The following is a 12,865-nucleotide window of genomic DNA, read 5'->3' on the forward strand; positions in this document are numbered from 1 at the left end:
CGCACTGATCCTAATTACAAGTGGAAATGCCCAGCCTGCTCCTTATTTCACTGAAAGTAGGCTTTTACAGGATTGCTAGAGTATTTCAAGTCCTGGTAGCCATGAGTTCCAGTCCAGCAAAGAATGACCAACGCCTTTCCATACCTGCAGCTTTAATGGTTGGGGCAGTTCCAGAGCCCTCTCTTCTGAGTGCAAGTCTTAAACAGCTTAAACCAGCAATAAAAAGTAAAATATAAATTTTTATTTAGAATTAAAGCAAATACTTCAGTATCACAAACACAATATTAAACTTCAAGAAATATACTGCTAATTTGGAGGGAGCATTTATTTGCACAACCACAACATGCGCACAAATCCAGAAAAAGATGTGGAGTCTGAAATTTTCAACATCTCACCACCAGAGCAGTTGGTCACAACGTTTCATACAGAGTTATTTATACTGTAATAGATGTTGACAAAATTTCTACAGAATCATCTTTATAGACAACAAGAAAGCTCTAAAAGGCAAACATTGCAATCTATTCTTCTTCTGATGAGTCTCTCTCAAACGTGTAGGCCATGAAGCAAGCATCTGGTCTCTTGGGGACAAGGGGATGCCCTGGTCTCACAATCTCAAAGCCCAAAAAGCTGAAAGTACGGAGCAATGCAGCTAGAAAAAAAAAAGCAGAAAACAAGTTTCATCCATTTGATACTGTAACAGTTAAAGCATCCACCAAAACCAACTTCAAATACTGCATTCATATCTCTAGAGAGCGTGCTGTGAGTTAACACCTACCTCTATCATCTCTGTTCTTGTGGAAACAAATGAACACATGATCAACTCGAAGCTGTTCTTCAGCAAACTCTAGAAGAACTGCAAAACTGCAAGACAAATACAAGGCGTTCAATGCACATGAGCAAGCATTTCTTTCAAGGATAGTTCGCAAGGCCCTGCGAGCCAATCTGCACATGAACTCACAGGCGTAAGTAAGAGGCTAGGGTTGGAGAGTCACACCAAGAAGATCCCTGAGCCCTAGGTTTAATTTGAGGACAGAAATCTACGTCTTCAGTAACACAGAAAACACGCTTTTCTATTGCAGCTGAAGGGAGAGCTGCAGTGACAGACTCAGAGCCAGGCTGGTGTTTTCAGTGGCTAAAAGTAGCCACCCAGTACCTGGGAACACAGCTTGAAATCACAGACCTTTTGGGTGGTTCTGCCTGACAAAACAGGTAGAAGCCCTCAAACCGGGATCACTTTGTTGCAGCTTCGTACAAGACAGCATCAAGCACCATAATTAGACTTCAACTTTCAGAACAATGGAAGCAAACATCGACGACAGTAAAGCATTATTCCACCCTACTGATAGGCCCTCAAGATGGAGCCAAGTTAAACCACAGCTGCATTTTATTCTACCCACCTGTCTTTGCTCCCTTCAGGCAGAGCACCACTGGGAATTTCTATATAGAGGTTGTTGTTGTTCAGCACTGCTCTCCAACTAATGTGTTTGGCATCTGTAAGCCTTGACTGGACATTCAGAATTCTTGTCCTGTTATTAGATGTTAGTTCTTCTGTTACATTCAGCCGATTATCCTGTAGCAGCAATATGTGCAAAGTTATTTCCGATTCATTTTAGGAGAAGGGATAGCTGCCATTAATAGGCTTGAGGCAAGAAATGCATTCAAGCTCACCCCAGCAAGCTACTTATTATTATTCATACTCACCGAATAAAATAAATTAGCTGAAAGATTGTGATCCCTCTGACTATTCCCTCGCCCACCTGGGATCTTCAGGGGTGGGTGAGGGACATCAGGAGCACCACCGAGGCCCCGGACCCAGGTTACTACAGCAATTGAAGGGAACCCTGGAACTAGAAAGGAATCACAGTTAGAGAGGTAAACAGGCAGTGTTAGGCAAAGCCCTGTGAATTCCAGGTTTTAAACAGTGATCAGACGGCAAGATTAAAAAAAACCCCAAACCTAGACTAAGGGAACTCCTCCCACTGCAACCTAAGTGGCAAGACAAAGGAACCTCCGGACCAGGGACAGGAACCCTGCCTTGCGCCCAGATCCACAAGCCACTACTGCAGTATTTTGACAGAAAAGACTAACTTGGAGATGAAAATACTCTCGGCTTGAAGTGAGCAAGGTATATTTCTCTAGCAAGGCAGCAGCATGCTTGACTTGATCAAGAGAAGAACCACTCTGCTATCACATACACAAAACCACATACGCAAGATCCCACTTTCTCCCCCACCTTGTTCTCCTAAGTTATCATGAGTAACTGGCCCAGCAAGCTAGGGATCATGTTTTTGCCCTGGGATATACCACCCTAATTACCTTCGACCTTTGCATCAGCACTCTTGGCTTGAGGTTAGAAAATTACATGCAATAGTCTCACAGATGTCACTAACTCAAATGCTTTCACCATGCAGAGCTCAGAAGCAAACTTGCCAGTTTTAACTCTGAGACCACACCTGAATATTTGAAAACCTACAAGCCTTTCTACTGAATTCTTCAGAGCAGTTTTACGCTGCTCGGCAAAGTTCAGTTCTTAATGTTCAGAACGTTATCCTCTTAAGATATGAAACATTATTTCTTGTATGCATGCTAAGTGTCACCCCATCCATAAGCCGGCTTAACCAAATAAGCCTTTTACTGTACCAAGAGCAAACGCTGTGCTGACTGGCCCCTCCCTCTGCACCATCCTTCACCCTGCAGGCTCACTCTCGAGTTGCGTCATCTCAGCAGATGCAGCAATCGAGGCCCTTAGGGAAATTTTCACAATCGTCCTGTCTGTGAGTGCCAGCAGCCATTTGCAAATCAGAATAAACATGTAGAAAATAATCCACCATTTTGCACAGTTCGTATGAGTTTGATTTTTTTTTAATGAGCTTGAAACTTGTGATGAATAATCCATATTAGAAAGGCACTGAATGGCCATATAGGTCAAATATTGTATGCTGGAAGGCATTAGTAAGCACAGCGACTGCGAAGTTTTATTAAAAAAATTTACCTTTGCGCTCTCTCAATTAAAATCCATTATTTTAGGCTCTTTGAAAGAGAGACACTTTTCTTTAGTACTAGCATTAGATACTTATCTCAGAATGGTTGTAGAGCTACACATTCCTAATTACCCTTACAAATAAGCCTTTAAGCGCCCTGTTCAGAAGCGTGCAGTGGCAATCCTGTATACAATTTCACCTTTCGCCCAGCGAAAGGCAGTGCATAATGACGGGTGCCTACACTTTGCAATCGAGAATATATTTTACAGTGATGTTTGTGTGTACTTACTCCTCTTGGAAAAAATAAGCTTTAAAGAGCAGCCAAGTATAAAAACAGCTTTCTGAAAAAAATTTCAGTCCACGTATGAGGTCTAATAATGGCTTCCTTTATACAAGGCAGACTGATGCCCTAAGCTTCCATCACTCTACACCGGTCACTCCGATTCAGATTATTTTCTTCCCAACATCTGTCGGGATTGTTTAATCTTGTGGTTGAGTTTTAAACTAACAGCTCTCCTAACACTCTTATGTTCTACTTCAGGCTCAGTACCCTCGATTAGTTTCCTTAATGGGATAACAGCTTTCAATCCTTTGATATCTTTGCCTGATTGTGGGGTTTTTTCCCCCGGTAGGAAGAAGGCACCTCCAGGCCCTGCCTCCAGCCCGGCTTTTGTCTCCAGGCACCTTTCAGCCCGTTAACTTGCTCGGGAGCGGCTTACGGAGCAGCCACCTCCCCTCAGGGGCCGGTGTCTGCTCTTCAAGGCTTCCTCCCACGGTGTGACAACTCCAGAGATGCGATGGGCGCTCTCCCCGCAGGCAGACGGCAGCTAACGTGGCACATGGCGGGAGGCAGCCGGGCGTCTGAGGCGGCTCTGGGGGTGGCGGCCACGGGCTGCCTCCCCCGCCCCGGGGAGGGGGGACGTGTCGCCCGGCACGGCGGCGAGTCACACCGGACCGAGGGGGAGGGGGGTACAACCGGCGCTACAGCGGGCCGGCGCCGCCTTGGGCGTTCAAAAAAACCCCCTTTTTTCCTTTTTTTCTTATTTTTTCCCCCTTCCCTCCCTCTTTTTCTGCGGGGGAGGAGGCCAGGCCGCAGCGCCCAGCGCTGAGGCGACGGCGCGGGCCGCCCCTCCCCCACCCGCCACGGAGCACCCTCCCCTCCCCCCGGTCACGGGGGAGGCGACCGGCGCTTGAGGGACGAGGAGGAGGAGGATCAGGGCGGGCCCTGAGGGGAAGGGAGGAGGCGGCGAGCGCCCAGCGGTGCGAAGGCTGAGGGAGGCCCCGGCCCCTCACCTGCTCTGTCCGGTACTGAGGCTCAGGACAGCGGGCATGATGGTGCTTTTATTCCCCTCTTTCTCTCTAGCGAAGCAGTGACTGTTGAGTATCCGCTGCAGGGAGGATTTCACCATCCGGCCGCTCTGGTCCGAACCCCGAAACCCTCCGCCGCCTCCCGCCGGCCGCTCTCCAGGCTCTGCTACACAAAATGGCACCGCGGCCGCAGTGGGTCCTTATATACCTTCCCCAGGCCACGCCTCCCGCCACGGCAACGCCCCGCGGAGCGGGCCACGCCCCCAACCGGGAAAGGGCCCCCGTCCGGTGAACGGCCAGATTGTCCCTTAGAAAGTGTCCCTTCCCATTGGCTGAAGGGAGCGCGGGGGGCGGAAGAGCGAGCTCTTTCCTTATTGGCTGGCAGCGTGAGCGGGTTCGGCATTGGTTAGAAGGGCGTCAGGACGGGGAGGGGGGGAAATAGCGGTCTCTGATTGGCTATGCTCGCTGCGGGTGGGCGAGGTCTGGCGGGGTTCGGCCGGGAGGCTTCGGCGCGGCGCCGCAGCCCTCACTCCCCTTAGAGCCGCCGGTTCGAGTCCCGCGTCCGCGCCCCGCCTGGCTGAGGTAAACTGCGGAGGAGGGGAGGGGCCAGCCCCGGCCTCGCGCATGCGCCGGCGGGGGCGGAGCGGGGCAGCGGCGGGCGGGGAGCGTCCCTCCGCGCCGAGCAGATGGGCGTGAGGGGAGGCGAGGGCTGCGCGGGCTGCGGCTGGGGAACTGGGTTCGGGATCTCCGTACGGCCTCGGGACGGCCCGGCTTTACAGCCCCGGGGCTGCCCGCTCGCTGGTGGGGGGAGCCCGGCCTCCCGGCAGCGAGACCTGCTGTGGGGAGCAGCCTGCGCCGGGCCGCGGGCCCTGGGGGGCATCGTCGCCCTCCGGTCTGTCGTGCAAAGCGTTTTTCGGCTCGATGCTGAGAGAAACTTTAATTAAAAAAATCCCCCAAAACAGCCCCAAGTACTGGAGGAGGTCCCTAAAAGGACGGGATGAAGTTGTGACGCGGTTTTGGGGTGCCCGTGCTCCCACCTCCAGTTGCAACATCTGCCAGTTTTCCCTCGGCCTGTGTGTTGTGCTGGGCGGTGCAGTAATTTATAGCTTCGGTTGTCTGGGGAATGGTTGGTGGTAATCTTTTAAACGGGAAAAGGCTTTGTGCTGCGCCTTCATGAGGCAGTGAATAAATCCTGGTTATAGCAGAAGTTGGTCTGCGTCTGCACCCCCATAAAAAACAGCCCACAACGCTCCCCTGACAGCGTAGCGCTCTGCTTTTCATCTCCAGCAAGGATTTTGGAAATCTGAGGCTGGGGGACACGGTTGGGTCTTGCTGCAGCCCCACGGCAAGAACAAGGATGTGAATTTGAAAATCGGACACCCGCTTCTCTTTTAGACAATATTGATGAAAACGCAGATTCATCCCTTGGGGGGGTAGGGGCCGATCTTCAAAATTCGTCTTAAAAGCAGCAAATGTGTACAAAAGGTAAATAGGCTGTAATTTCCACGACAGGAGATCTTTGACTCAGCCATTTCTGAACATCTCAGCCTGTTACATATTAGGTGAGACCGTCCCTCTTCTGAAAACAGAGTCAGAAGCACATCACAAAAGTCAGGGCACATCCTGAACAGTGGATCTTATCCTATATGGAAAGAAAGCCCAAAATAATGGTTTAAATGATGCTGAATCGAGTTTGCAGTCAGGTATGCCTTGTAAATTAAGTGGAAAAAGGTGTTTATAGAGCCAAAGAAAACTACTAAAGGTATGTTGTGATGATTTTCAAAATCATGGTTTTCTAAAAAAAATTGTAGATGGCTGTATTTCTTTTTTCTTCATTCAACTCAGGCTACGACACGCCTCTTTTATTGCCTTCAGGTACCATAGCTGCATTTGGGCATTTTTTTTTAAACTTTCTTTTTACTATCTTGCTTATTTTTATTTGCTTTAAAATATTCCCATCCAGGAGCTCTGAGCACATGGATATTCCATTGATTGGTTCCACTTTGCACAAGGATTAAGTGTCTAAATCCCCACCCACCTTCTGTGTCCTGAAACTGCTCTGATTGACTATGATGGAACAAAGTGTATTGCCGAAAGAAAACACTGTCTGTTCTCCTGCAGCTTAGATGAGAAGCCTAGCCTGGCCAGCAGCCAGTGACTAGTCTGGGAGTCGTGGTAAGTAAGAGGTATGAGAGAAAAGTCCTTTTCCTGCTGCAGGTATCTGCACTTAGCTCCCGGAACACAACATAACTGAGACATTAGTGCTTGCTTTCTCCCCGCTCTCTAGATTGGGCTGTTGATTTATGGAGGGGAAGCTGACTGCCACTTAATGCATTACCCAGAGACCAGCCTGAAACAATGGGATAGCTGCAATTCAGGAATATCGGGACCAAATGAAGCATGTCAGAGAAGATTTAGCAATTCATGTTTTGTGTGTTGTAGTAGAAAGGTTTTCCTGATGAGGCGATGGATCTATTAGTTGATGGAAGGACTGTCTTAGCATTTTGTGATAGGTTTCGTTATTTCTAATAACGGCATTTATTATTTATGTAGTAATGAGACTGTAATTCCTTATAATGGCACTGTGTCAGAGGACATGGTCTTTGCAGCTGCTTTCCTCTTTACTATGGCACTGGAAACAGCTTTGCCCTTTGGATACCTGTCATGTCAACGGACCATTGTTCCATTTTACAGTTGAGTGACCCGGATAACTCTGTGGTGCTCTGTAGTCTGTAAAAAGCCCAATCAACCCATTTTGGTTTTGTGCATTAAATATCATGTGGGATTAGTTCCAGCTGCAGTTTTGCTGAGATAGCCTGACTTCCCAGTTCAGCAGTGACAGCGATTCATAAATCCTCACAGAGAAGCCTCTGACTCACCATTTCAGGATTACCAGCTGAGGCAGCTTGAGGTGTTGCCATCTCCAGCTATTTTTTTACCACTGGTTTGCCATGATTACCCTACCCGTGGCAGCAGAGTAGGCAGAAGTAACTGTGTGTTGCTGTCTCAGTTGTTCCAGCTGCATTCCTAGTTTGGCACCGTAGTCCAAACCCATCTCAGTCCCTGGTATTATCTAATACCCTGGGCAATGAATCCTGCCAGCTGATGTGTGGGCATCCATTCCTACTTGCCCACGTCTGCTGTGGCACAGTAGCTTTCAACACAGAGGCAAGATGGACAATTGCAAATAGAGAATCTATAGAGGCCCTAGTTCATCCCAAGTCCTATGCTGGTGTCTGCAAATACACTATCAAAAGCCCCCTCATTCCGCTGGCTCCCACCTACCACAGCCTTCCCATCTCCAAAAAATACATGTTTCAAAGGACCAGCATAGTCCCCAAAGCAGGAGATGCAGCAGGGAGCTTATATCAGTTCTCTCCTGAACTGCTTACTGAACTCCTCAGAGGAGAGCATGCAGCGAGTCCCAGTTGTTCTGTGGTCTTACACAAGCAGGTCGTAACAATTAGGCTGTATGAAACGACCTGGGAAAATATCTTGTGCAGTCTGAGTTACTCAATAACCAGACCTGTTAATGGAGAAAGTACAGAAGCAGCAGCACAACTGAACTCCACATTAGGAATCTAAGTGGAAATTGTTTCAGGTTGAGGAAAGCCAAGGAGTTTCATTTTCTAGAATTTCCTTTTTTAGTTTGTTTCAGCATGCTTTTCAGCCTCTTTTAACAAAAGAGGTCTCAAACATTAGTCAAAATCACCAGTTAATGATTCTTTGTCAAGCTTTTATAGCTTTTACTTTCTGAAAGATACTAGATTGGAAGAAGAGTTTATGGCAGCACAGGAGTAAATTAAAGTCAAATTCAGAGCTGGTAGCTGATGTAAACAGATGTTAGAGCAAGAAATGGGCAGGATAAGTAACTGAATGTCTTTCCTCTTCGTTGTCCATTTTCAGGTTTGCAAGTGTTTGTGATGAGATGACACGAAACTAGTGCTCAGAAAGATGTACAGGACCTGAAACACTCATAAGACTTGCCGGTTCTGAAATCCTGCACGTTGATACTGTAGTTGTATCACATCTTTTATTTCGAGAAGGAAAGAGAAACTGTTCTGTTGTTCAAGTGATTAAAACATAACTAAATAACACGGCTGCAAATATTAGTGCTTCTGTGTGGTTTTCTGCCACTGACAAGGCTATCGGAGGGCGGGCTGCTGCCAGTTTGGTTGAAGCAGCTCCTGCGTCCACGTTCTAGAGGAGTAACAAAGCTCCAGTGAAGGTGAATGGAACAAACCTGGTGTTTGACATGTCGCAGAAACCCCCGTATATTTTCTGCTTGGCTGCATCATGCTGTCATAGCTCTTCTTGAACGTGGAAATAGATGTTTATGACATTTAGCAGCATCATGGGAACTAATCTATCTCTGATTTGCTGACTGGGGAAGTACAACAGAAAGAAAAACACAAGCTCTCTTTTAAAGCATGTGCAGTCCTTACATAGCATTACACACTTAGTACTCCCCAAAAATGGTTAAAAAAAATAATTAATAAAATAATTGAGCCAGAGTATAAAATCAAATTGTTCTGATTGCCTTTTTACTCTATTTCCACTCCAGCGAGACTCAACTTGTTCTTACAGTTTAAAGAGTTATCTAGAGATGTAGCCAAGCACCAAAACAGGACAGAAACTGAGGCAGCGATGCCCATCATGACGTGTTTTCACAGAAATCATTGTGTGCGATTACTTCAATTCTGTGATTCTCCACCCTGTAATTTAGCTGCTTTTAGTCCCAGAATAAGCTAAATGTTCATCTTGGTCAGCTCTGTGTGGGAACGAAGTACAGCAAAAGCTTGTGAGGTCTTTCTTTATCAAAACACTGGACAGTGTTATTTCTAAACTTTATAAGACCTATAGTTTATAAGTCTTATAAGGCAGGGCTCTTAAGTCTACCCATCTCCTTCCTTAGAACTTCTGTTTCATTTCCTTACAGGTAACAGTTAACTACCAGTTATCTAATTTTAAATACTCCCCCACTAAAACCGCTATTTGGTGTGTGAGAATCTATTCTGATCTTTGTGGGACATGTAATTAGAACACTTTTTCTAGCTAGAAAACTCTCCTCATTTTCATTGTCATCCGTGTGAGAATGATTTGATTTGAAGGTCAGGTTTTCTGCAGACCCACTTGTGCTGGAAGGAGATTCTGCATGCCACTGTGAAGTTAAGCCGGAATTCTTACATGTTTACCAGCACAGGGAAGAATTTATTTTCCAAGATCTTTGTGAGATATTGAACTAGAAGAAAGCAGTCACTAGTTCATCAGGCCAACAAATGTCTGTACTTCTTACTAAAGAAACTTTGGATCTCTGCTTTCTCACTTAAAAACAGCTGGTATGAAGAGGACTATATATTGAATGCAGATGAGGTAACATGCTTAAAATGCTTTAAAGTCTCGTTATCTGATTTAAGGGTGTAATCCAACATAGTGCCGGTCACCTGATAAGTGCTGAGTTGTTTTCTTTAACTTTGCAGGATCAAACTTACCAGACATTGCAGTTCAGTTTCCATATAAAAATAATGTGGCATGAGGGGAAAAGTTTGAAGTGAGAACAGGGAATACAGTCAGCTGGAGAGTGGGTTAGCCAACAGCAAGAGACACGAGATATGGTCAGAGGATGGCACCTTAACATTTCTGGGGAAAGAAGTGTGCTTGAGCAGTTTGTCATTACGGTTCTGTAATTTAAGAATAATGTTCCACAGGCTTGATTTTTTTATTGATTTTTCTCTGGGTGTTGCTGCCAGTTATGAACAAATGGTCATGAGGAATTCAGAGGTAGTTACAAAACAATGAAGTGGAAGACATTGCAACATCCTCCCTTCCACAGTCCATTTTCTGTTTCGTTTATGCCCGGCCAGATGCAGCTCACATCTCCATCCCCTCCTCTTCCTCCGCTCCCCCTCCCCAGGTTAATGAGAGGTGATTAAGGTCCGGTTCTTGCAAAAGGTGCAGTGCCACAGAGGGGAGTTCAACTCGGAGAGGAGACCAAGCGCTTTCCTTCCCGTTAGCACGGGAGAGAGTGGTGGGTGCACAGCACCTGGCAGAGCTGGGTCCTGAGAAAACGAGCCCCCTGTGACCACATGTGATCAGCATTTCAGTGTGCAGCAGCTTTCTGGAATCCTTTCGTGAACATTTTCTTTCTCTGCTGACCCCTTTCCCTTGCTGGAGCGTTTGCGTGGTGGATTTATTTATTTTTTGCTTAGCTTGTCTTTTCTCTTACAGAAGAGTTCAGCACCGTCTGATGTTTCTTTACAGGATGTGCCACTTTCACAGTCTCTGTATCGGGAAGGCGAGCTGGACGGAGTGGCTTATTTTCCTCCAGTTCCTATTGCACTTGGATCAGCCAACCTTAGGGATGAGGAAGTGCACAGTACAGCTCAGCTTTTGTAACTCGTAATTTCGTTTGGAAATGTTATCAAAACAAACAGATGCCAGCAGGATGAGCGTTAAGACCTGTGCAGAATCTGCTCTGTCAGAAACGAGTTCAGAGTCAGTTTTGCCTGCCTAAACATTTCGCCCAGCAGCTCATTAAAATGGATATATTCAAAGGAGAGTTTTCCCCCCCGATTAGATCATTCCTGTGATAAGAGCATTAACGAGCATATTTTCCCATAAATAAAATGAACGAGCCTCGGGGGCAGGGAAGGTTATTTAGCCTGCAATAAGTTATATCCCACACTCGTCCTTTAGAGAGTTGCGAGTAAGGGAACCAGTTCGCCCCTTTGCTGTAGCTGAGAGCAAGCCCGAGAACGGCCTCTGACCAGCAGAATTGGCAAAATGGGATTTCTTCCAGCTGTATGTTTGTGCTGCACGCTGCTTTATTTTGGGTAAAATCCCTGTGGATTCAGCGCTTAGCAAAGTCACTGGCCGGAGCTCACCCGGAGCTGTGCTAACAAGCCAGGGCAGCCCTCAGGATGCTGCAGGAAGGGACAGGGGAGGTCCAGCCCTGGCAGCAGTCACTTTTGCCAGCCTGTTTATTTGAGCTGCGTGCAGGCTGGTGCTTTTGCCCATGAGCTATTTGTGTTTGAACCAGTATTTAGTCACGGTTCTGTGTACCAAGATAGTCAGCAATCCCTCTGAGTGAGAGTGGAGCTGGAACCAGCCATCAGGCCATTAGTGGCTCAGATTGTTTAAATTTTTTTTTAAAATACTCTTGAATTTCAGGCTGGTGAAAGGTGGCAGCTTGACAGGTCTGGTGAGCCTTTACGCATGCACCACATAGAGCGATGGCAATGCAAGCTTCCCCTGCAGCGTACCCTCTCCGACCTGCGCACCCACAGTGCCTCTTCAGCCAGGAAAGCCTCTCTGAGCAGCGGATGAGGCGAAGAGCCCTGACCCGTGCAGGCCTTGTTGTCTCCTCACCACTCGCTCTGTAAGCAACAAACTGAAATCCAAAGATAACCGGTGCTATAGTGATGTTTATAAGGGACTGACAGCAAACTGCTGTCAAATAAGCCACCAGGTTGTCAACCCACTTAGGAATGGAGGCTTTAAAATGAAGGCAGCTCTATTTCATTGCTAGACTTCTCTGTTTTTCCTAAAGGTTTTAATTTATGAAGCCATTCTAGGTACAAATTAACTTACCCTGCCTCCTGTTTGTTATTAACTCTAGAAGAAGCTGAGATTTGAAGGGTTCATTGCTTACCCTGCTGGAAAGGGGTGACTGGGTGCAAAGCACTGCAGCTTTTTCCAGCATCGCTCCCAAGAGCATTGCAATGCCTGTCCCTGTGTTTCCGAAGTAACCAGGCTTTAGGGGAGCTCTTTATTCCTGCATATCCTGCTGCATGTAAGCCCAGTAATCTCATGCAGATCCCCTAACTCGACCCACAGGGCTTCCCACTGCAGAGGCAGGGTAGCCTAATCTTTGGGGAGTGCAGAAGTACACTTCCACGCAGAGCTGAGCATGTGCTTGTAACTCTTAGCAAGACCAACAGATTTCTGAAGGTGCTAGAAGTTAAAGAGGTGGCATAAGGAAGGCAAGAAACCTTGAAATTGCTGTTCTGAATTGGACCAATGACCTCATTAGTTTGATTTCCTGCTTACAGTGACTTTTACCAAGTACATCAGATGACAATCTGAAAACCTACTGCTTCAGAAGTGTATGCAAAGAAAGGGAGCAGTTGTGATTACGGAAAATAAACTGTTTGGCCAGGAGCTGAAAATTAGTTCTGAAATTTGTTTTTTGGGTATTTTAGCTGCTGAAGCAATTACTTCTGTTCCTCTGGGCACCTGATCCCCATATAAATGTTTGTCCTTTCGTGGGTCAGAGAGTTTCCATTTTGGATTGTCTAATGGGTATGTCCTTCCAAATTGCAATGCAGATTTTAATGGTGCCCTGCCTTTCTGGTGTTTCCCCAGACTTTTGTCCTATAGCATATTAATTTCTTAGCTCACGGTTCCTTATTCTCCATGACATTCCCATGTTTGTTTGGCTTCACACACAGACATATCCTCGATCTCAGACTGCCAGCCATCAGGCAGTAGTAGAAGCTAAAGATCATATACTATCCAGTTGTGCAGTCTCAGCCCATCTTCAGACTCATTGAGCTCATTAGGGAGGAAAATGTAAT

At 46.7% G+C, this 12,865-nt stretch overlaps 1 protein-coding gene across 1 annotated transcript; it reads right to left on the reverse strand.

The window, feature by feature from the left end:
* Positions 1-301: 301 nt before the first annotated feature.
* OAZ1 (ornithine decarboxylase antizyme 1) lies at positions 302-4,449 on the reverse strand. The gene is given in 6 exon segments (XM_059831735.1): positions 302-649; positions 776-861; positions 1,398-1,570; positions 1,702-1,788; positions 1,790-1,847; positions 4,275-4,449. Coding segments are annotated over 6 exon segments (651 nt in total). The 5' UTR covers positions 4,391-4,449; the 3' UTR covers positions 302-518.
* Positions 4,450-12,865: the final 8,416 nt, after the last annotated feature.

This window comes from Gavia stellata, chromosome 32, assembly GCF_030936135.1.
Source record: "Gavia stellata isolate bGavSte3 chromosome 32, bGavSte3.hap2, whole genome shotgun sequence".
Lineage (NCBI taxonomy): Eukaryota > Metazoa > Chordata > Aves > Gaviiformes > Gaviidae > Gavia > Gavia stellata.